This window comes from Sesamum indicum, linkage group LG7 (genome assembly GCF_026168435.1).
Source record: "Sesamum indicum cultivar Baizhima isolate 11 linkage group LG7, ASM2616843v1, whole genome shotgun sequence".
Taxonomy (NCBI): domain Eukaryota; kingdom Viridiplantae; phylum Streptophyta; class Magnoliopsida; order Lamiales; family Pedaliaceae; genus Sesamum; species Sesamum indicum.
Genome location: NC_142663.1, coordinates 15,296,833 through 15,320,729, shown reverse-complemented (window position 1 = coordinate 15,320,729; position 23,897 = coordinate 15,296,833). Strand labels below are relative to the sequence as shown.

Sequence of the window (23,897 nt, the reverse complement as noted above, 5' to 3'; positions counted from 1 at the left end):
TTATTTTACATTTTCGAGCTATATACGCCACATTGAATTCTGGTTCATTTTTAAATTAAACTTTGACAAATTTATATTTTCCCGTTAGCTAATTTATGAGTTGAATTTATAATTCTTATTGGAGCAATAAGAAAAATTGAAAAGATTCATAAGTGGGCTAGAGCATTTGGCCCATTATATATTTGACTTGATACTTATATCACTTGGGTTGAGTTACACCATATAAATTTCCTTATTGGGCCGAAGACTCAAGCCCACTTAAAATATATTTAGGTTAAGCCCACTTGTACACCCTACTTTTGGGCACTTAACAACCCTTTTTTTTTTTTTTTTAATAATCGATAACAATATGATTAAAAATACAACAATTCACATATGTTATAAAACTCGAACCTATCACCTCAAACTTTTTTATGAGACTTCAATGTTAACTTTAATCACTAAACTAAAACATTACGAATAACACTTAACAATGTTAATTGCGAATACTTGTATAGCTTAATATCCTAACCTAATAACACAACATTTTTCTGCAAAATATTAAAAATAAGAGTAAAATACTAACACCCTTTATTGTACGGAGTCATTTGCATGTTCCCCCTAATCCTCTTTGTTTTTTTTTTTTTTTTTACACTTTTTCATCCAATCTTATGATTTTATTATTTTCCAAAAAATAATGATGAATATTCCATTCACGTGTGTACACGCATCTAAGGGTGATTTTAGATTGAATAAAATTACAAGGGTTAAATGCAGATTGCCCCCAACCTTTTTATCAAAATAAATTAAAATATTAAAAAAATATGGAGAAACTTCTAAAAAATGGAGAAAAAAGGAGAATTATTTTTTGAAAATTTAATGTTTGATCTGCACATATAACACTTCATCTTACAAGCCATATGTAATATTGGCACAGACTGAAATACATACATATATTTAATGGTGGCATCGACAGAAATATACATGATCTTTTTCTTTCTTTTTTAGGTTTGATTTTTCCTCTTTTAATACAATAGTAATGTATTTGGTTTTGTTATGAGGTTGCACTCTTTTGTAATTGTTTTTATTTGGATTTTTTAAGTTCAATTTCTTCATTTGCGACCGTGAGTTTTTCTTATTTTTTCATCTGTGTTTTTTTTTTAATTTTTATAATGTTCTGCTAATTTTGTTGTTGTGTTGAAATTTTTTGTTTGTGAACTTTTTTACTCGATTTAAGATTTTCACACACTTGATATTGCAAAAAGTTCAAATGTTTTTGTTTGATTTTATTTTATAATGTGAAGTTGTTTATCTGCAATTATGTATTAATTTTTCTCCAATTTTAGGATTTCTTTTTCTATTTTTTATTTATTTTGCTTATATTAAAAGATTGGGGGACAAAGTGCAAAAGGTCCCATATATCGAGCGCCAAAGTGCAAATGATCTCATATGTTGAAGGGTTGTCTACATTTTACCCCAAAAAGATACATTTAATTAGAATTTTATACCGACATTTGGGATCCTCACAGACAAATAATTTGAATTTATTTGAATGCTTTTAAATTTAAAAAATTTCAAATTCTAATTTTAAACTAAATTTTGTTCAACATTGATGAATTTTATTTTTTTTACAAGTAGATTCATTTGAGATTATTTCTCTAAATTTTTTTCATCAATTCAATAACACCCTTAAAAAAATAATTGTAGCAATTTCAACACAATTTCGATCAAAATATATTTTTCAACAAAGAAAAAAAGAACCTCAACATTTAAAAAAAAATTGGCAAAAAGCTGTGTAAGTCCAAAAAACTAAGGGAAAATTTTGATAAATTTGAGCAAGAACAAAAAGGCTAACAACATTACATTACTCTCGGGGGGGAGGGGGGGAGGAAAGAATATTAAAATTAGAACCAAAATTTCAATTTTTCGCTAATTTCTTCCCATGCAGACTACATTATAATCTGTATATATATATATGTCAACAAGACGAGTGGCGGGCCAGCCGCGGAGTCACAACCCACATCCACCGTTCCTCCGCCGTCATTCCGGACTACATCTCCCCCCGTCATTGTTGGTTCCAGCTCTCCCCAAGAAACGTCTTCGCGGCGTCCAAGCTCGGGAAATATGTCGGTTCCTGAAAAATTTGACTCAGCAAGTCGCCGCACTCAACGTTATTCCACTTCGCCTCCAAACTCCCCATCACTGCCGCCAGCAGTTGTTTGTAACAGAAGTAAAACCGCTTCACCGCCGCCTCCACCGCCTGCATCGCCTGCAGCAAGTGAATTTTCGAGTGATCTTCCTTCTTCCGGTACAAATCCATGGCGGCGTCCTGAATTCTCGGTCCGCCAGTGGGGTCCACCTCCACCTCCAGAATCGCCGGCACCCTGTGCTTCAAATCCTTGGACAATTTCGAGATCTCAACGAGTTGTCGTGATCTGAAACAGAATAATTCCGAATCGGAAGTTGCTTTGATCATCAGTTGATTCTTGAGACGGAAGAAATCGTCAGGATCCATCAGTAAATGCAAATCTTCAATCTGGTTCAGAATCATCCATATTTTTTCCAAAATCCAACAATGGTTCGCTGCTCTATCGTACGATTGAGAGTCGATTTCGTCGGAAATTCTCTCCAGAAGCTGCTTTCCGACGCGGATCCATGATTCTAGAATCTGATGCACAGAGTAGACTGCCCGGTTCTCGAAGTTCTTCACAACATCGTCGTTGGGGCATTTCTTCAAGGCGTGAAGCTCCGCCGGGTTGCAGATGAGATCGTAGTTTATGCTGGGCTTGCCGCTTAGATTTGGCTCGCCCAAGCCAAGGGTGTACGGACACCCCTTCATCTGGCACTCGATGGAGTACTGGAGCTTCCTCACAACCTCCTCGAACTCAGGCCAAGCCCCAAGCCGAGGCAGTAAGCTCGTCTCGCTGACCTGGCTGACCACCACGGTGCCGTCCGCCATTTTCCACACTTCCACCGAGCTGTTCTCTGGAGCCACAGCGCCGCCAACTGAAGTCAGGTCGACGACCGGAATAGTCCCACGCGTTTCTGTATCTTCCTCCTCCTCTTCGCACAACAGAGATATGATCTCGACCTCACTGCTCGCCAACTCCTCGAGCCGCCGCCTCCACTGCCGCCGGTTGGCGTAGGGTCTCGGATCGGACAAAACAGTGGAGATAAAGCGGAAAGTGATCTCGAGGGCCATGAAAGCCGGTTTCAAAAGCGGCTCGCTTTTCCAGCCGGGAAACTCGCGGGCTTCCCATAGCTTCTTCAGCTCCGGGAGGCGGAGATAGGACTCGTAGGAGGAACAAGAAAACTCCGACGCTGGCGATAATTCAGGGACGCGAACTTTTAGCGGCGGAATCGAAATCTGAAGCTTACCGGTAAACTTGGGTGATTTATTGGGAAACTCAGAGGGGATCATTTTGGTTTTCCAACCCAAATCCACCATTTTTCATAGAAATTTCTTGAGAATAAAAGATTTTGAGTTTGAATATTTTCAGGTTTGAGAAGAGATGAGAGAGGGAAAAGATGAATTTATAGCGGGGGGGGGGGGGGACAAGAACAGGGGAAAGGCGTGTGGAAGGGAAGAATGAAGAATTTGCAAAAGCGCGGCGGTGAGGATTAAATTATTAATTAATAGAACTTTGTTGGGGAGGAAAGAGAATATTTCTTTTATTATTTGAAAAGGGAAGAGGGAACCTTATCCATAAACGGATATGCCTAAGGCTAAGGAGTAGGTCCAAGTTTTGCAATTGACCATAGCCGTAGCCATAGGGCCCTTTGTTAGGAACTTGGACCTCCGTCGTACTATATTATATTATGTTCCCGCCCACCCTTTTTCTACTCTTCCAGAACTCTATTTCTTCATTTCTATTTCTTAATATTTAAGTGTATAAATTTTTTTCTTTAGGATAAGTTACAATCACATTTGTGAGTTTTGACGTAATTGTTTCGTTATTTAATATATTATTACTTTTAATTATAGTTTTATATATCAATTTGATTTATTAATTTTTATTAGATTTTGATTTATATTCATAGTGAATTGATGTAAATATTCTTAAGAATTATACTAGTACTTATTTCTTAAAAAAAAAATTATTAACTAAGTGAATAATTTTATAATTTTTCATCTACTTCATTCATTTTTACAATTTTTTAAAAATAAAGAAAAAGTACATGAAGGGCAAAGTCAGTAATTTCAAACTTTTATATGATGATTACATAATTTTATCAAATATTATGAAAATATATAATAATTTTTAAATAATAAAAAATAATTATAATTATATTAAATTTCAAACCAACTCATTCTAACTTTTCTTAGTTTTTTAAGATCAGATTTTCTTATTTAATTAGTACGATTGGCACAAAACTTTCGAGAAACAAATCAAAATATTATAAAATTACTTTGGCTTTAATTAAAAATTATATCTTGGAATTGATTGAAGATATACAAGTATTCAACGGAGAAAACTCAATAACTTGCTACATTTTATATATTGTTTCTATCATAGACATCTTTGGACAGATATTGATTAATTGATTTTAATAAATTATATTTCTAAAATCTTTTAGGTATCAAAATTAGAGAACTGAATAAAAAAATCATTTGCGCATTCGGGCTTGAAATAAATTATTTAAAAAAGAAAAAGGGGGAGCCATATTTGGGATTGGGAGAAAAGGATTGCAGCCAACGGTAAATGAGGAAATGTTGTTGGAAGCTGATGCAATGCACTTCCACAATTTCTGCCTTAATCCCTATCTTCTTGTCCAATTCAACTCACTCCCATTTCTCAAGCTACATAAAATTTTAATTTATTTATTTTTGGGTTTTTGGATATTGATGTAGTAAATGGTATAAATTATATGAAGTAGCACATTTTTCTTTAGACTCATTTATTAAGTCCTATCTTTTCATCAGAACTCAAGTTAATATAAATATCAAAACATTTTTGTTGGGAGTCTCTCTCCCAATAAAACTTGATATATACTCATTTCTTAAGTAATTTGTCATCTTGTTCAAGATCTAAACTATCTAGAGGACATCAAGCCAGATCAAGAATATAACAAGTTTTCCATGTGAGAATGGAGTTACAATTGAAGAACATGCGTTGTTAATCCATTAATCACGCCTTCCAACAACTAAAGCCGCTTTTTCCTTGAAATGCTTCATGCCGTGCACCCAAGTACCGAAATTAGGCGTGAAAATACCCCGCTCATGAATCAACTGTGTGCCTGATCTCGCTATCGCCGTGAATCCCGCTTTTTCCTAATTCCAATGTGTTCCGCATCCACACCACAACACCCCTCCGCTTATTCAACTTCTTTTGACTCTGGGAAAGCCCATTTCACGGGAGACGGAGAGTGATGCCGCAATAATTTTATTTCTATTTTAAAAGTTCTTGAAAACATTTTTATGTGTTAATTCAATAATTTTTTAAAATGTTTTAGAGTTTTTCATACACTTTCAAGTAATTTTAAACCTCCATTCAAAAATTAAAAGTATATATAATTTTTAAAACAATAAAAAAAAATATTTATAATTGTTTCAAATCCTACGCTGAATTTACAGTAAATTATATGAATTTGTTGACTTTTGCAGCGTGTAAAGATGCAGTGAAATGGTTTGTTTTGCTTTCCTCTACTGGGGAGCAACCATTGTGCGCTGCTTTCTTCATGCCATGTGCTGCGCTGGCTTATCCACATTCTCAAGACCCAATTCACACCGTTATTGGCTGCTGCTCATCACCACATGCATCATTCTCAACTAAACATAATCAGCTCTTCATCTCTCTCTCATATAATTTATTATCCCAACCTTTCCACATGGAGTAATTATATTTTTCTCCAAATTTCCAACATAGTGTCCGTGACTTTTTCGACATTTGTTTGATTTTGTCCAAAAATGCCTAAAGATGAAGAACATATCCTCCATCTACATTCTTCAGCAATCAGAATCGATCAGATTTAGTGAACATTTTCTTGAAGAACTTACAGTAATCACACAAAATCTTCATGGGGATCCATTCACATCGTCCGATGTCAAAGTCCCTCCAAGACTCCGAGTCTTCCCAGTGGACTGACTACCTGTTAAATTTTGGTCCCACGCAAATATGTATATGTATATATATAATAGGAAAAATAAGGTTGAATACGATTCACATGCACTTAATAAGTTGGCAAGGGAAGGATTTTATAATCCAGATGTATTGAAAACTTGATATAATGCATAACTGCGCAGCATATGGTTTGAAACGGGCTCACCCTCAAGCCAGTGGAAGCCTAAGAATTATTATACCTAATATCAACAGAAGGATTCAACAAGTCGGATTAAAGCTATCATAATAAGAAGGCCTAAATTGCAACCAACATTTAACTTAATCAAAAAGGCTGAAGCCCATGTCATCATCCGACTCCTCCGCAGGTTCCTCTTTCTTCTCCTCCACCGGTGCAGCAGCTGCAGGAGCAGCACCAGAATCGGCAGCGGCAACGGGAGCAGCCGCCATAGCAAACTTGCTTGGATCCTGATAATTTACATAGAATTAAGTAATTAGACGAGCGTGTCACGAACCAAATGACAGAATTCACTACTGGGTTTGCCAATATGAATTCCTAGAGAAGGATACAGGTACATACCGCAAGATACTCCTTGACTTTATCAGCTTGAGGGAAGGAATAGTCAGTTTCGACTGCAACAGACAGAAGATTCTTGTATGCATTAATGAACATGTGGGGTGCAGCTGCAAGAGTAGGGTACGTGATAGCAAGTGACAATGAAGCAACCATGGAAACACCCATGGCAAACTTCTCAACTAGGTCATCTTCTGTCAAATCAAGAACCTCAGGGCTGAAAACAGATCCACTTTCATAAACAGAGAGCACAATCAAACCGTAAGAGAAGGGTCTAATTCCAAGTTTAGAGAGCAATGCAGCTTCAGAGGAACCAACTTTTTCACCCTTCTTGATAAGCTCCACCGGAGTGATGATCTCCACAGTACCCTTGTTGATCTTGGTTGGAATGTTGAGAACCTGCAAGGAGACACCATAAGATACTGTGTAAAAGAAAAACAAAATACTCCCTTGAAATATCAAGTCAATATATATATAAAGACCTGGAAAAACGACGTTTGTGATGGATCTAGGCCAGTGTTTCCAGGTGGAACAACGACATCGATCGGAGCCACCAAACCAACTCGAGCTGGTGCTCCAACCTGTTGACAATTAATAAGATGGGCACATCAATGCTAGCAATCATGAAATATTAATATTATATTGTTGATGTAAACACACACACACACACACACACACAGAGACAACAGGCATCAACTTTGGCATTCATAACATATTACCTCGTTAACTAAAAAACACACGCATCATGCATCATTTTTAGCATAAAAACAAAATTGAACTGAATAAGTATGCATGAAGAACGAATAGAAGTGAACAATTATATAGTATTCACCTTGTATTTTGCAACCTCCTCACGGACTTCCTTCAAGTCACCCTTGGTGAAGATCAACCCAACATTTCCCTGTCCAAGTAGGGCAAAAGAATCAAAATAAAAACTAAAAGGAGATTGAGATTACACCCACGTTCGCATTAAAATGAAGACATTGTACGTAAAACCTAATACTCTTTCTCACACTTTTCATAATTCAACAAAAAAAATAGCTGCAAAACGACGCAAACATCATGAACATGAATTTCTGATATTTATCAGAGAGCCTGTAAATAGCCATATTCGTTTTTTAAGCATCAAATATCGAATACCGAAAGCATTGCAAACAATTCATTAACGCTGACAGTACAGTGAAATATATACTCAAAATCCTTTTCCTCTTATCCTCAAGACAACAACATACTCTCGCCTACCATCATGTACATCGATAAATTACAAACACAACATGAAAAGAAAAAATAACAAAGACATGCAAATACAACAAGCCTCAGACTTACAACAAGGAGAGGAATAAGGTTGAGAATATCCGTGTTTCCAGTCTTCTCAGCGTGAATTCTAATACTCCTCTTCATCATAGTATTCTTACCCATGAGGACCACGGAATCCCCTCTCAAACCCTTCCTGATATTCTGCAGCTGATTCGATCCAACGTTGTCCGCCGCCGCAACCAAAATCTGAGTGTGATCATCGATCAACTGACAGAGTTTCCGATCATAAGCGATCTTCTTGTCGGCCTTGGAAAGCTTAGGAGCCATTGACACAACTAAAAGTGCTATATATACACTGACAAAAACAGTACAAATGTAAGAGCGACGCGGGCAAAACGAGGGCCAAGACGCAGCGGCTGTGGCCAGGCAAGGCGGACGGCGACGGTGCCGTCACTTTAACCTCTTTAGTTCAGAGCTGGGGTGATATTTGGGAGTAAAAGCTGGAGAGGTAAAAACCTAGTTTTACTGCTGTGAGGGTGGTGAAATGTGGGATATGGGAATTTTATATAAATAATTGACCTAAATTTTATATAAATATGGGATATGGCTGTGGGCTCGTTACTTTATATTGGGCTTTACAACTGGGCTCAGCTGATCATGTTATGTTGTAATTAATTATTATTATTATTTAATTAAAATATTTATTGTTGGTAAAATTATTATTTTAGTATAATTACAGTCTCCTCCGCCCAAGTTTTATGTAATTATACGTGGGCCCTCTATATTTTATAAATTATATTTAATACTCTTAAAGTTTGCTTCCATATAATAAATAGGTTTATCTGTTGATCAAAATTTACTGAATTTATTGATATTAAAAATAAAAAATAAAAATTAATATTTACCGTTGATTGACTTATTATTTACTTAATACAAGTCAAACAATTTTTTTGTGAAAATATACCCATACTAACATTTGGATGTTTAACGATAATTTGGTTTTTAATATTAATATTTAGTTTGTAAAATTTATGCATTTTGAAAATATTTATGGTAACTAACAATGTATTTTCTAAGGAAACGTAAATATTTTGGTCTTTCCTTAATTTGATAAGTTTGTATTAATGCGTTTTCATTAGAATAGGTTATATCATAATTATTTATACATATCTATATAGACAGATAGGGATAAAAGGAGACTTTCATAAGCTAATTGCCTTTTTATTTTTATGTTATTAGGTATTATAGTTACAAATAAATTTATGTTGACAGACAAATGTGATATGTAAAATATTAGATGAACAGTCCCTCCCATGCTTGTTCTTGCTAGTCGTGACAGTGATACAAGCAGAAGCAGCTCAACTGTGATGCCGATATCAGGAAGCAACAATATTAGATTATTTATTTATTTTATTTTAAATAAGACTAGTGGGGGTTTCAATTGGAATTACACCTGCAGAGCCCAATGACATGACTCGCGCTTTTCGACTTGGTTTAAACACGCTTTTCTCATCCAATTCCCTGTTTCCGGCTAAACCTCATTCCCATGGCCGCCGCCGCCACGTTCCGTGATCGGACGTCAGAATTCGTGTCTTTGTCGAATACATTAAGGAGGGTCGCAGGAAATGCACTACCTCCGCCCCAATCGCAGTCCAACGATCCGATTTCGGTATCTCCGGATCGATCCGAATTCAACAAGAAGGCTTCCCGAATAGGCCTTCACATCCACCAGACATCGCAGAAAATCGACCGTCTATCCAACCGTAAGCTTTCCTAACCATCACCCTCATGCTCTTATGGTTTTATTTGCTGGGTTTAGTTGATTAGCTATCTTCGTGCTCGGATTAGCGGTAATTTCTCCTATGGCGACTCGAATGATGGAGTTTGGTGTGATTTGCGCGATACGAACAGGGTTTTCTAATTCATATCAGTTGATTGATGGATAAAAAGGATAACTTTATGCTTCGGATTTGTCTGATCATCTCATATAAGAATGACTATACAGATTTACAATCCCAGAATTGCAGTCTTACTGAACTAAATGTTCAACTCCTTCAGTTATTTTTGTCTTTCAACTTGGTCTCTGTTATGCTTAATCATATTTAAGCTTTGTGAAACTACGATTCATCTATATTTCTCCTTTTGGTCATATGTTTTTTTTGCTTGGTAATTTTTATTTGTAGTTCCACTACTAGATGTAGGGTCTTGGACCTTCTGATTCCATGAGAATCATTCTACTTTCTTTTGCTTGCATAGAGGTCCATGATGTCATATATCAACTTTTCACGCTTTGTTGTTTTTATTATATTATATGTTTTTTTTAATAATTTTTGACAAAAGAAACATGTACCGGCTTCTGATGCTCATTATATTTTGTATATTGCTTGTTGTCACCTTCAAAAGAGATACTGCACTCTGTCATAGTAATGAAATTCCTTTAATGTTAGATCATTCCTGTAGCTTTATCATGCTGTTCTGAGGTTTCTAATGCATATTCTCATGGGTGAACAGTAACCAAAAGGTCATCTATTTTTGATGATCGGAGCAAGGAAAATGAAGAACTAACTGCCTTGATTAAAAATGATATCACGGGGCTTAATGTGGCTATTTCTGATTTGCAAACCCTCCAAAACATGGAAATTGCTGATGGAAATTATTCAGGGGATAGAGTGGTTCACTTGACTACTGTTTGTGATGATCTGAAGAACAGATTAATGAATGTGACTAAGCATTTCCAGGATGTCTTGACTACTCGAACAAAGGTACATCTCCTATAACTGGTGCTGTATTCTTTCTCCGGTGAGCAGAAAAAGTGGAATCTTTTTCCTAATCAACTTATCTTTCCCACAGAACATCAAGGCTCATGAGAATCGGAAACAGTTATTTTCCACAGTTGTCTCAAGAGAGAACCCTTTAAAGGAGCCTCCTAATAGTGTGACAGAACCACCCCCTTGGTCGAGCTTGGCTGAAAGAAATCTACAGTCATCAGTGTAAATTCTTATTGGCTGGTCCATTGCAGATATTGATGTTGTATTTGTTGGACAATTATATTATAACAAAAGATAATGACTATATTAACGCAGCACATATTCTGGCAGACAATGTTTTGTTGTCTGACCCTTTTTTGCTTAATTTTCCACCGAGCTATACACTTGATTGGTATAGTGTGCCCTATACACTTGATTGGTATAGTGTGCCCCACCTTTCCCCTATTTTATCCGCCGTATTTTTGTCAATAGAGAATAGTTCAGTCAGCTATCTGGATCAGGTAGTTTCTACCTTGTAATCCAAGCATAACTCTGTTCGTATTTGCATCTATGATTTGTCTGTCTGACATTCATTTTCTTTGTTTGAGTAACATATCTATTATTTGTAACTCCAATTTGCTAATTTTGGGGACAAAGAGGAAGCCATTTGTTTTAATTTGAATGGAATACATGTGCTGAGAGGGTCTATTGAGACACACATGACTTTGTTGATTCCAATGGCGGCATAAACATAATGAGAATGCCATTAATGCATTGAAATACTATCTATTATTCACCCTCCAATTCTTTTGTGATATACGTTCTACAATATATGTTTTGGTTTTGTAGATAAATATGTGCCATCTATATTTTTTCCTTATTCTCTACTCTTCTGATGTCAGGTCACTAGGAAACGGAATTCAAATTGGCAACCAACTAAGGTATGTTTTTTAAGTTTGACATAAAATACATTTAAGCACATATTGGGTGTGCCACCACAATCAATACAAATTATTCGTGTGGAGTATTCCATTAGAAAATGATAGTCAGCAACACGACTGTAATATGAACAACACAAGTAAAGTGGAAAACAATCAGAGAAGGTGTTAACTTGAGTTCACAACATAGATGAACTGGACTTTAGCTTGCCCCAGCAAGAGCCAAATATTAATTTTTAAGTTTCATATGTTAATGGATCCTGAATATTTCTTGGCCATTCGACATATATGTATTATCTTTGAAATTGCTCTTGAACTGTATTTGGTCATGTATAATATACTTGTACATAGTTTCCTATAATTTCCTCCTTCCTTAAAATAAATATTCTGTGTAGACGAAGAATGGGAACGGATGGCACTCCATCCCCTCACATGGAAGCATCCATGTTGCAGCAGGTGGTTCCACAGCAAGAAAGCATCTCTCGGGGTCGGACGGTTGCTCTTCAAAGTGTGGAATCGACAATTTCAGAACTCAGTGGGATTTTCACACATTTGGCCACCATGGTTGCACACCAAGGAGAGCTGGCTATCAGGTAAAATTTGACATTTTCCCATGTATAACCTAAGAAGTTCCATTTGATTAGCATCTCAGGTATTAATTTAAATTAAGACCTGCACACGCTAAAAGTGAAGATTCCCTGTTTGCCAATTTTCCTTGTTCATTTCCCTTTTTGTTTTGTGTTCTGATGTTCCTGACCCCAACTTTCTGGATTGAAATGAGCAGGATTGATGACAACATGGATGAGTCACTGGCAAACGTTGAAGGTGCTAGCAACGCATTGCTGAAATACTTGAATCGAATATCATCGAACAGGTGGTTGATGATCAAACTGTTTCTTGTTCTAATCTTATTTATGTTTATATTCATAGTTTTTGTCCTTTGATTTGGGTGTATTGGGAACTGAATTTGCTCGATGTGCTATTCATTTTTGTTCCAAATCATCTATAGACAAGCCTAAACTCCCAACTGCCCGGCACCCAAAAATCGGAGGTGTTTAATGCCGGTTCTGTATAGTATATGATCCAATTTTTTATTTACTTTGGATTGCTGATTTCAGGCATGGGATTTATTTCTCAAGGTGTATACCAACATCCTTAATTACAGTTCCCCAATAGTACTATCAATGTGTATCAAGTGCAGAAGTTTTGGACATTGTTACGTGTAAGTGATGCATGAGTTGAGGCATGTGATTAATGAATGGTGTTATGTAACTTTAAATTTTTAAATGAAGGTTTTACTTTGTTCAAGTCTTGTTACTTTTTCTGTCGTCAGGATTTCCACCCGCATAGAAACAGACCTTCATTGTGCTTGAACACGATTCTAATAGATCAACCGTATGATGCTTTCAGGGACCATTGCTATTCACGACTTTATGCTTTAAAAGTAAACGAACAGTAGGAAAAAAGTAAAAGTAAAAAACAACACAGAAGGAACTACAACATGATGAGATTTGAGTGAAAAGTATTACCCTGGAAACAATATTAATGAGATTTAGATAATTAGATTTATAAGGGAATAACAGATTACGTCTTTCAGCAATAATTTCGTTCAAGGGTGAGGTATATGAACAAGTTTGAGGTCAAGTATTTGAATTCCGTTAAATGTATTAGTTGTTTTATTTTTATGTGAATGTTGGTTTTACTCAACGTCAATGTATTGAGATGAATTATTATAATAATTATTTATCATTACTAGTAAAAGAAATCCCAATAATCAATATTTTATATTCCTAATTAATTTCAAATATAATCAGACCAACTGATTTCATTATTTTATTACTAAGATATACTTATCAAAATATTGATTATTAAATAATATATTTCAAGCACATTTTACTATTTTTAAGAAAAAAAATATATTTTAGTGTCAATGAGTTATTACTTAATTAGTAAAATTGAAGTTTCACAACAAAAAAAAGGTTGTGAGTTGGCTTACACATGTGGGTATATGCCTACATGTATAGTAGTTTATTGTTTCTTTATTTCATTTAAACGTATTTGTTAATTTAAATTATTAATGTATTGAATTAATTTTTTTTTTCTTACATATAAGTAGTAAATTACGAGATGAATCATAAGCTATAAAAAATAAAAATAAAAAAATTAGACAATGTTGGTCTCGCTTTTCAATTCTCTCTCTACAAGGCAAGCAACTGCAACCCTCTCTCGTCTTCACGGCGCAACTAACTCAATAATAGTCTGGGAATTGCACAACGTATTTTGAGTGTTTGTTTGGCTAATCTTTCTAGATTTCTGGACGATGGCGGTTTTCTCCATGACTCGATTTGTTTTTTTTTATAATTTTATGGGTTAGAAAAAAATGCATAAACTTGGTAAAGACGATGAATTTTGTCGAGAATGCAGGCGGCGCTGCTGTTGTGAATCGGATTGGGATTTTTATCACGCCCAAGCCCAGTTCATGTGGGCTTCCAAAGTCCGCATTTTTGCTTTGTTTGGTTTTGTATGGAATTAGCCCGCAGGCATAATAAATATGATGTAGATAATAACATGGCCAAAACATAAATTCATCAAATATCAATATATTCCGACATAATTATTGTCAAAATTCATATATAACATATATGTAGTAGTTACATCTGTATATGTTAGATTGTTAAGGGTGGAAGCAAAAAAAACTTTAGAATTCTTACCTCTAGACATTGATTCAAGTGCAAATTTATAAAGAAAATAGAAAAACTATGAGAAAATTGATATTTGATTCTTTTAAAATCTCGTGCAATTAAACTGACGGTGTGTCTTCTTATAAAGATTTCAAGGAATTCAATCCTCAATTTCGTCTTTAAAAGAAAACCCGTTAAAAACCATTATTCTTTTCACACTTTTTCTCCATAAAAGAATATATCATGTATTATTAATTGGTGGTTACGAAAAGTTACTTAAGTAGGATAGTGAACCACATCAGAAAAATTGTCATGCATAGATAAACCATGTCCACGGCTTATGAGATATGCTCTAGACAGAAGATCACATTTGATAAGTTGTGGACACGACTTATCAAATGTGCGTTGGACATAAATGGTAATGTGAGAAGTTGTGTCCTTGACTTATCTCATGTCCACTTTGTCATTAAAATAACATATCAAAATTATATATCCAACTTAAACTTGAACTGATGCAGTGGTCATTGCCACATTGGAGTTTTCCTTTCTTGCTGCCTCCAAGCTTTGTTTGGAGGTTTATTTTATAAAACATATCCATAATTATCAAATTAGTGTTTTGAGTATTTTATTTTGTATTTTGAGTATAGAGAGATAAAAATAGAGATAAGTAAGAGTGTGTTGAAGATAGACGTTATGTTGGATTAGTGTTTTGAGATAATTTAAAATATTTTAAAATAAGTGGTGTGGGTTTAATATTGAATTTTGAAGACAAAAATCACTGTTCATTGTCAAATCATATCTCTGTTATATATAAATATGTATATATATAAATTTTGTATGTCTAATGCTGTATTTTTGGGAGACAAAAATTATTATTTATTATCAAATCATATTTTTTTATATTATATATATAAATGTATATATATATATATATTATATAGAAGTTGAAAAATAAAAAAACACACAGATAAAGTGTAAAAATACAAAAATAAATATTTGAGTGTGTTTTATCTTTATCTTAAAAAATATGAAAATATGAAACCAAACATCGATATAGCTTCTTATTCAAAAAATATATATATATATACACACCACTATAGACGAATTTATAATCAATCGATCAGATGATGAAAAGCAAATATTATCAAAATTAAATAGCCCATGTACAAAAGTAAAAATGATGTTTATCTATTTAAGAAAATTTTAACTCGCTATCTTATCCAATTGAATTTATTAAGAAAGTCAATAATTTATGAAATCAAACCAAGTAATTTTTCAGTATTTGGTATACCAATTTAGGATTGATATATCGAAATTTGAGTAGGTCTGCCTTATTTGATTTGCCTTTTCTGGACGGATTCTGAATTCATTTTTAAATAAATATAAATGATGGAAAATCTCATCTATAGAAACTATAAAATTGAAGACGGCGTCTGGTTGAGAGTTGAAACAGTGAAATTTGAAAGCGCCAACTACAAAGAGGTGCTCTCAATAACTCCTCACAGATGAGATGAGCATGTTGTAATTAATGAGAGAAAACACGTTTACTGTATAAATTGTAGGGCACGTTTATTACGTTCAGCACACCGTCTCTCTCCACCAGATTTCTTTTTTCTTCTCTCTCTCTCTCTCTCTATACTCTCCACACACACCCACACACAAACTGACGAAAACTGAGTGGGTGTTTTCAGAGTGATTGCAATGCAAATGCAAGCTTTAACGTTCTCTCAGCGGCCATTTCCGACGACACGGAGTGTATCTTCGGCGTCGGTATCCGGCATTTTCGCCAGAAACTGGAGCTCCTCTGTTAAATTTCGGCTTCGTACATTCCGGTGCAGAGCTCTGAAATCTCCTTCTCTAGGTCTGCATCTCTTAGTCTAGTTATACTGCTGCATTAAGATGTTTTACATGTTTGGTGCACTTGATTAGCTGTAATAGATATATTCGTGTGTGTAATCTATTTGAACGCGGAGCGTTAATTTACTTTTTATTTTTTGCACGATGAAGAGTTGGAAGAGTTTGGAATAAATTCAACTTGCTGGTACTTAGTTTAATTTATGTTTTGCGTTTACCGAAGAGTTCTTTAGTATGGAGTTGTTCTCTGTTGGAAGTTAAGCAGCAGTTTCTGTTGATGATGACGATTTGTTGTAAATGTCGGTTTCCCTTCCGTTTTTCTTCCTTTCTTCTTCTTCTTCTTCTTTTGTTTATTTTTTTTTTTTTTGAAAAATAGTAATTTTTAAAATTTTCATGGCAGAGATGGATGAGAAGAGATTTCTGGAAGCTTCACAAAACGGTAATTTAATTCCTTTATACAAGTGCATATTCTCGGATCATTTGACGCCAGTGCTAGCCTACCGATGCTTGGTTAAAGAAGATGATAGAGACGCTCCAAGCTTCCTTTTTGAATCTGTAGAACCTGGCTTTCGTGCATCAAGTGTTGTAAGGACTTCTATCATGATTATTATTTCATCTTTATTGCATCCAACATGGATATTTATGAATGATTATAGATTCATCGCTTGAGTTTCAGTGTTACTTCTTCTTTAGGGTCGATACAGTGTTGTTGGGGCACAACCGGCAGTGGAAGTTGTAGCAAAAGAGAATAAGGTTACAATTCTGGACCATGACTCAGGAAAAATAATTGAGAAGTTAGTAGAGGATCCAATGACAATTCCAAAAGACATTTCAGAAGGTTGGAGGCCGCAACAAATTCAAGATCTTCCAGATGCATTTTGTGGTGAGAATTGGTGTCCATAAACTGATCTTGTTCATACTTGCTGATATTAATACATTTCATTGTTCTTATTAGCGTCTCTATGCATATGCATTGATATGAAAAAAATTAAGAATTACCTTTTCTCAGTGGGCAGATGATGCAATATAAATTCATGAAGGCCAAATCTAAACAGAGATTGATCCTGTTTGTACGGTATATACCTGATATAATTAAACAAGCATAAGATCCATTAAATGATTCTGATGAATAGTTGCAGTAATAACTGCAATAAAGAATATGTTGGTGATGATAATTACATGTTTCATTAATGAAAAATTGTAATGATATGGGGGACTTAAACGTACCTCATGTCTTGGGCTCATGCCGTCACAATGATCTACATAGAGTATCATTTCATTTCTGGGGCTTTCTCAGGAAGATATCTGATACATATGCTATCTTTTCTTTTGCAATTGAAGTTGTCGAGTGGAAGGGAAAGTACAAAATTGACTAAAAAACATTTGTTATTTCTGACCGTCTTGATTGCCTGTAGGTATTAGTGAATCTAGAGGTCAAGCATTTTCTTCCATGAGTTGTATTTTGGTCTATAAATGTTACAAAACTGCAGCTACTCACAAATTTCTTACCTTTTTAACAGGTGGATGGGTTGGTTTTTTCTCATATGATACAGTTCGCTATGTAGAGAAGAAAAAGTTGCCATTCTCTAGTGCACCAAAAGATGATAGGAACCTGGCTGACATTCATCTTGGACTGTATGATGATGTAATCGTTTTTGATCATGTAGACAAGGTACAATTGGCCTACCCAAAATGAATATGATATAAATATAAATTGTGGGTTTTTATCATTATATTTTTCCCAACATACAAAAAGCAAAACTTCTAACCTCCTAATTTTGTGCCTCCAAAGTGCTGATAGAAATCACAAAAAATGTCGGAGAAATCGATAAATCAACATTTTGCAGCTTATACCTACTGCCAGTACATGTATATAATTGAATGCATGATTTAGCATGTACACAAATCGTTCCTTGCATAATGATTTTATGACTTCATCTTGTTTGAAGTTGGTCCTAAGAAATGGAATTCTGACATCTCTCTCGTGCTCTACCTTTGTTCCTCTTCTGTAGCTTCTGTTGTCAGCATGTATTGTCCCATTCTTTCATTCTTACTCGTTTGTCATTGAATTCATCAGTGGGCAATAACTGATATTTTTCTCTCAGAAAGCATATGTCATTCACTGGGTGAGGTTAGATCGATTTTCATCTGCTAAAAAGGCTTATGATGATGGAATGAAACGGTTGGAAACATTGGTTTCTAAAGTGCAAGATATTGACCCGTGAGTTTGATTTTGTATTCCCTTCATCTCGAAAATGTCAACCATGCCATTAATTTGCTAATGTGTCTGTTCATTTTAATTTGTTAGTCCAAGGTTATCTCCAGGTTGTATTGATTTCTGCACTCGTGATTTTGGACTCTGCTTAAACAAGAGCAACATGACAAGTGAGGAATACATGAAAGCTGTTATACAGGCCAAAGAACATATTTTGGCAGGGGATATCTTTCAGATTGTCTTAAGCCAACGTTTTGAACGAAGAACATTTGCTGACCCGTTTGAAGTATACAGAGCTTTGAGAGTTGTGAATCCAAGTCCATATATGGCTTATTTGCAGGTAGTTTCTTCTATTTGATTGTCATCTACTGTATTTTCTTACTCAGTTTGAATGAGCCAAGAGGTCATTCTTCTCTTTGGCTTCATGTCAGGCTAGAGGTTGCATTCTGGTTGCTTCAAGCCCAGAAATTCTTACTCGTGTCAAAAAGGTAAAGCATAGTTTCTCATCTTAAAATGTCATCAGTTAAGAATTGTTTTCATCATGATTTGCGTATTTTCTGGACAAGTACCAAATAGATTTGCATATGACTACTGTTATTGACAGAAAACGATTGTTAATCGACCCTTGGCTGGGACAGCTAGAAGAGGGAAGACACTCCATGAGGATGAGATGTTAGAGAGGAAGCTTCTAAAAGATGAAAAGCAATGTGCTGAGCATATTATGCTGGTTGATTTGGGCAGAAACGATGTTGGAAAGGTTCGTCATACTGACTTCACTCTCCTGTGATTAAATAGAACCAAAAGAAAATCTAGTGTGGAAGTTTCTGAACTTGATGTGTCGTTATATACTTGTTCTGTTGTCCATGCAATTGTTTTATCATCTTCATTTTAAGATAAATCTCTAATTGGAAAATATTAGTACTTTCAATGATGCCATCAATCAATGCATTTGCTCCTCTGCGGTTTTATAGTGTGAATTGCTGCAGATATGATTTCTCATGTGTACTCTGTTCACATTTTTGAACCACTTTGAAGGATAATATCTACATCTGTTCTCGTAATTTGCTTTGGTTTGTATTCTTTTCCTTCATAATAATGTTCAGTGCTAATTTCTTAGCACTTTCGAGACTTTATGACAATTGCTCTGCTGTTTTCTGTTATCCAATGTGAATATGGAGCATTTGTGGGGCACTTCTGTTAGTAATGATGCCGTTTGAGGATCAGTAACATGGATTGAAGCATGAGCTAGCATAGACAGGAATTTCATGCAGAAAGGCAGCAAACTTGCTAGTTATTTGAATATAAATTGCTGGATTTTGTTTTTGTCAGAAAGGGGAAAACTGAAATGATTGAAAACTCGAAGTTTTTGTGATTGATATTAGATGAAGTTTAGTGACTTCTGCAACGATTTCCACATTTCTCCATCTAGTATATATGTGACAGTGTCAGTGTCTTGAAGTGTGGACAACTTTTGTCTCTCTGTATCCATTCTTCACTGGCTCACTCCAATTATTTCTTGGGTACTGTATGTGCTTCTTTTTCTTAATCAATTTTTATTTTTACATATCATCATTCTTAAGTGTATATGTATCTATCTGAAAAATAAATAATGCTCATGATGTAACCACCCTTGAGAAGGAAACTGAACATTTCTGGAGTATTAACATTTCTTTTAAAAAAAAATGGGATATAGAACTCTGGTGCTAGCTCCTCAGGGAAATGATCTAGGTTCTCATAAGCTGAAGAAAATAGAAGGATATCTATGCTTTGGACAAACAATCAATTTTGAGATGCTCCTCCTGATATTCAAAAGAATTTGATAAGACTACGACAAATTCAGTCTTCAAGAGGGGGGAAGTTAGTGCTTTAAATCGTGTTTCTATTTTTTAATCAAGGAGGAAGAAATAATCTGTTTGTAACAATAACTTCAATCATCATCCTTATTGTAGATTCCTTGTGAAATATATAAGACAAAATACAATCTACATTATGACCTCACCGTGCTTTGCAATAAAAGGGCTACTACTAATCTCCTGAAAACACATATATATGAACACAACCAATCATCCAAAATTTTCTTCAAGTTGTTAAACTGCCTCATCTCACATGAAAACGATATGTTGTGACATCTTGCCAAGGAAATCATTTTGCTACAACTTGATTAACCCTTTACCAGTTTTGGTTTGTCATCAATTCCCTCCTTCTTTCAACTTTGTCTGTAAATCAGTTTCTTCAGTATATGCAATGTCTTATAGATTAATTTTAATGGCTATACTTTTGGGTCCTTGATACAGGTCTCGAAATCTGGTTCTGTCAAAGTGGAAAAGCTCATGACTGTTGAACGATATTCCCATGTCATGCACATCAGCTCTACAGTAAGAACATATTTGTAGTATTAATTTGAGTTAAATTGATCCAGAAGATCATTTGCCATCTCACAACTCTCATTTTGAATGATGATTGATGTGGCATGGCCGTGTTCTAGTTTCATCAGAAAACATTGTTGCTTTTCTCTGCTCCGTCTTATGATGGAATTTGGCTTTTACCTTCTTTTATAGAAGTTACGAAGTATTTCTACTAGTTTAATAGTTGCTAAATTATCTTACAAACAATCAGCAGTTTTATCACTTGCTAAATATATTTCTAACTTCTTGGTCCCCATATTTTATACTCAAAGGTCACAGGGGAACTGCTTGATCATTTGACGGGATGGGATGCACTGCGTGCTGCATTGCCTGTTGGAACAGTTAGTGGAGCACCCAAGGTAACAGTTCTTACTTTTTTTGGATTTCAGTTCACCCATCTAACATTATCGGATGCCGATCAATTTTGAAAGAATGTTTATATTGCTTATTAGCAGTAGAACACAGACTCTGAAAATTTTGAAATTTACAAGTTCACCTATTTGTATTGGTGCCTAGTTTGCTCTTTTGCAGGACCCTATACTCTTAAGTCTTGTGAAAGTTCAGTTCACCGTCACCCACTAAGGTTCTTTCTTTCTTTCTCCCTATAATCCAGGTGAAGGCTATGGAGCTAATTGATCAATTAGAACCAACAAGAAGGGGACCATATAGTGGCGGCTTTGGAGGAGTATCATTTTTAGGCGATATGGACATTGCGTTGGCACTCAGGACGATTGTGTTCCCCACTGGTGTCCGTTACGACACAATGTACTCCTACAAAGATGGAAACAAGCGCCGAGAATGGGTCGCACATCTCCAATCTGGAGCTGGAATCGTGGCTGATAGCCTTCCAGATGACGAGCAAACAGAGTGTGAACGCAAAGCTGCCGGTCTGGCCCGGGCCATTGACTTGGCGGAATCAGCATTTGTTAACAAAGGTTCTGCACAGCCAGCTAAGGTCAATGGTTCTTCACCACCCCAAATTCCTAAAACTGAACTAATACCGCAAAATGGATTTTTGAGTGCTTGAAGAGGTGGAAACCAGTTGTACTAGTTCAGAACCATAGCCGATGCCTTAACTCAAAAAGAAATCCGTCCTTTCACAATTTTCTTGGGCTTTTACCAATCTGCAGGCTAGTGAGATTGGAAGAACTTCAGGCGAAAAGCTTCCTTCATGGCCGTGGTCGAGGCATGTGTTGGGGAAAGAAGGGACTAGACAGATGGTCTTAATGGGGAGCCTTGGCAAAATGTGTACCTTGATGAAGGTGGTAACATCCGGTTTTCATTTCTCATGGTTGATAGTTTGTAGTTTCTCTTTCTCTTTCCAATATATGATACAGTATATCTTACAACTCATACGGCTGCTTAGTGCTTACATGCCTGAACCTTTGTTTGGGGTGGGCCACCATGAAGAAAATGTTGTACTTTTTATCATTTTCAGTTGATGACTCTTATCTATGTATTGGATACATAAACAGTAGACGTATAAACTATGCCCTAGAGGCGAAATCCTAGAATGCGAATGAGAAGACATCACAATCCAAATTGGATCTGCTATTGGCAATTTATATTGCATCTCGGACTGCACTGGATGTATGTATCTCATTCTCAGGTGTATAAATATAGGGATATCGTAAACTTTTTAAACATGTCATTTATATATTAAATTGAATATAACATGGAAATATGAATTTGTAATAGAAATAATACGATTCGTAGCAGTGGGAATGGAGCTAAGCATAGTGATGAATCGGTCAAGCTTACAAGAACGGGAATGGAGCTAAGCATAGTGATGAATAGGTCGAGCTTTACATTCCAACAAAACAGAACCCTAATACAGAAGAAGTACGATTGTGACAAAAATGATCTAAATTCCTCTACCTCCCAAGCCCATTCTCAAGTTGCAAAATGCCTGGAGAGGAAAATCCAAATATCAGTAAATAGGAGGACCTCTTTTCAATTCTTAAAACAACCTCACAAGTGAAAAAAATATATAATAGGAATTACACTCCAACCGATACGTCGTCGTTGGAGTCCCACATTTATTTTATCCGAAGCAAAATCCTTGTTCCACCGCCAGCTGCCACAAATTCATTTTCCCCAAATTTCCAATATGGCTTCTCTTTTGCTTGGAGTTGGAGCTCCTCCTCCCATGGCTTCCCCATCCTTCACCCTTCACCCTTCTCTTTCCTTCTCCAAATCCGTAATCCACACTCCTCCGCTTCCCGCTTCCGCCACTTCACTCTCCGCCGCCGCCTCCACCCCGACGCTTCCTCTCAGTAAGTAAACCTTTTCACATACACACACGCGTACCTTCGTGTGTTCTCACATCTCTCTCTCCCTCTCTCTCTCTCTCTCTCTCTGTATTTGTGATTTGGGTTTTTTCAGTTTACTGTGGCAGGGGAGATAAGAAAACTGCTAGAGGGAAGCGTTTCAATCACTCGTTTGGCAATGTGAGTTACTTTATTCTATCTTCTTCTTCTGTTGTTGTGATTTTATTTCTTCATGACCCTGTCAATATTGCGGATGTGTTGTGTCTACAGGCGAGGCCGAAGGATAAGAAGAAGGGGAGAGGACCGCCGAGGGTTCCGGCACCGCCGCTTCCTCCGAGAAAAGATAAGTACGACGACGGTGAGGTGGTCAAAATTGAAATCGATGAGTCTCTGTTTTCGAATTGAGTAAAAAGAAAGAACACTTTTCTATGTAATCTCTGTTTCTCATTGTTTGTTCTTCTGTTAATTGCAAAATTCAATACCAATGAGTAATTCTCTTATATTTTTCCCGGAAATTGTTTGGTTTTGATATAATTGTTTATTTAAAAATGTGTTGTGTTGGTAACTAAATTATGTAGATATTCAAACTAGAGGAACCAACCAAGATGGAAAACATTGATTTGATATGTAAGATTTCTTTTACATAATGTGTTAATTTCATACTTGAGAGATTACATAATGTATTTATAGATTGAACCGAGAACAAAAATTGAGCAACCAGAACATGGCATGTCGGGCTGATTCACTAATAACCAAGGAACTTATGGCAACTGCACATATCATTTCATTTGAGACCTGGGCCGTAAATGATTCGAGTCGAGTCGTATATTGCTTTAATCAAGCTTAAATACATTTTAATTGGATTAAATATAAATTTAGTTCAATTGGTTTGATATTTTAAAATATATTTTTATTGTT

General features: G+C 35.6%; 4 protein-coding genes and 1 pseudogene across 5 annotated transcripts; 3 read left to right on the top strand and 2 right to left on the bottom strand.

Moving 5' to 3' along the window:
• Nucleotides 1-1,775: 1,775 nt before the first annotated feature.
• Nucleotides 1,776-3,512, bottom strand: LOC105167065 (nematode resistance protein-like HSPRO2 pseudogene; annotated as a pseudogene).
• A 2,675-nt stretch (nt 3,513-6,187) lies between these two features.
• LOC105167064 (large ribosomal subunit protein uL10) lies at nt 6,188-8,408 on the bottom strand. Its single transcript, XM_088882807.1, has 5 exons — nt 7,939-8,408; nt 7,445-7,513; nt 7,095-7,193; nt 6,619-7,011; nt 6,188-6,506 (listed from the first exon to the last, which is right to left on the bottom strand). The coding sequence occupies exons 1-5, from the start codon at nt 8,194-8,196 to the stop codon at nt 6,360-6,362; spliced, it is 966 nt and encodes a 321-aa protein (XP_088738933.1). The 5' UTR covers nt 8,197-8,408; the 3' UTR covers nt 6,188-6,359.
• Nucleotides 8,409-9,285: 877 nt separating this feature from the next.
• SYP31 (syntaxin of plants 31) lies at nt 9,286-12,862 on the top strand. 2 transcript variants are annotated; one of them, XM_011086624.3, is made up of 7 exons: nt 9,286-9,632; nt 10,381-10,631; nt 10,720-10,859; nt 11,519-11,557; nt 11,950-12,147; nt 12,339-12,428; nt 12,673-12,862. In XM_011086624.3, exons 1-7 carry the CDS (start codon nt 9,416-9,418, stop codon nt 12,728-12,730), a joined length of 993 nt encoding a protein of 330 aa, XP_011084926.1. In that variant the 5' UTR covers nt 9,286-9,415; the 3' UTR covers nt 12,731-12,862. The 2 variants fall into 2 exon arrangements, with proteins under 2 accessions (XP_011084926.1, XP_011084925.1); XM_011086623.3 differs by having other exon boundaries at nt 9,289-9,632; nt 12,339-12,862.
• Nucleotides 12,863-15,751: 2,889 nt separating this feature from the next.
• LOC105167061 (anthranilate synthase alpha subunit 1, chloroplastic) lies at nt 15,752-22,306 on the top strand. The gene is made up of 11 exons (XM_020695521.2): nt 15,752-16,096; nt 16,490-16,674; nt 16,783-16,972; nt 17,610-17,761; nt 18,195-18,310; nt 18,398-18,644; nt 18,736-18,792; nt 18,909-19,061; nt 20,599-20,679; nt 20,982-21,068; nt 21,323-22,306. The coding sequence occupies exons 1-11, from the start codon at nt 15,937-15,939 to the stop codon at nt 21,734-21,736; spliced, it is 1,842 nt and encodes a 613-aa protein (XP_020551180.1). The 5' UTR covers nt 15,752-15,936; the 3' UTR covers nt 21,737-22,306.
• A 447-nt stretch (nt 22,307-22,753) lies between these two features.
• On the top strand, nt 22,754-23,479 carry PSRP4 (plastid-specific ribosomal protein 4). Its single transcript, XM_011086621.3, has 3 exons — nt 22,754-22,985; nt 23,095-23,159; nt 23,250-23,479. The coding sequence occupies exons 1-3, from the start codon at nt 22,820-22,822 to the stop codon at nt 23,382-23,384; spliced, it is 366 nt and encodes a 121-aa protein (XP_011084923.1). The 5' UTR covers nt 22,754-22,819; the 3' UTR covers nt 23,385-23,479.
• The last annotated feature ends 418 nt before the right edge of the window (nt 23,480-23,897 follow it).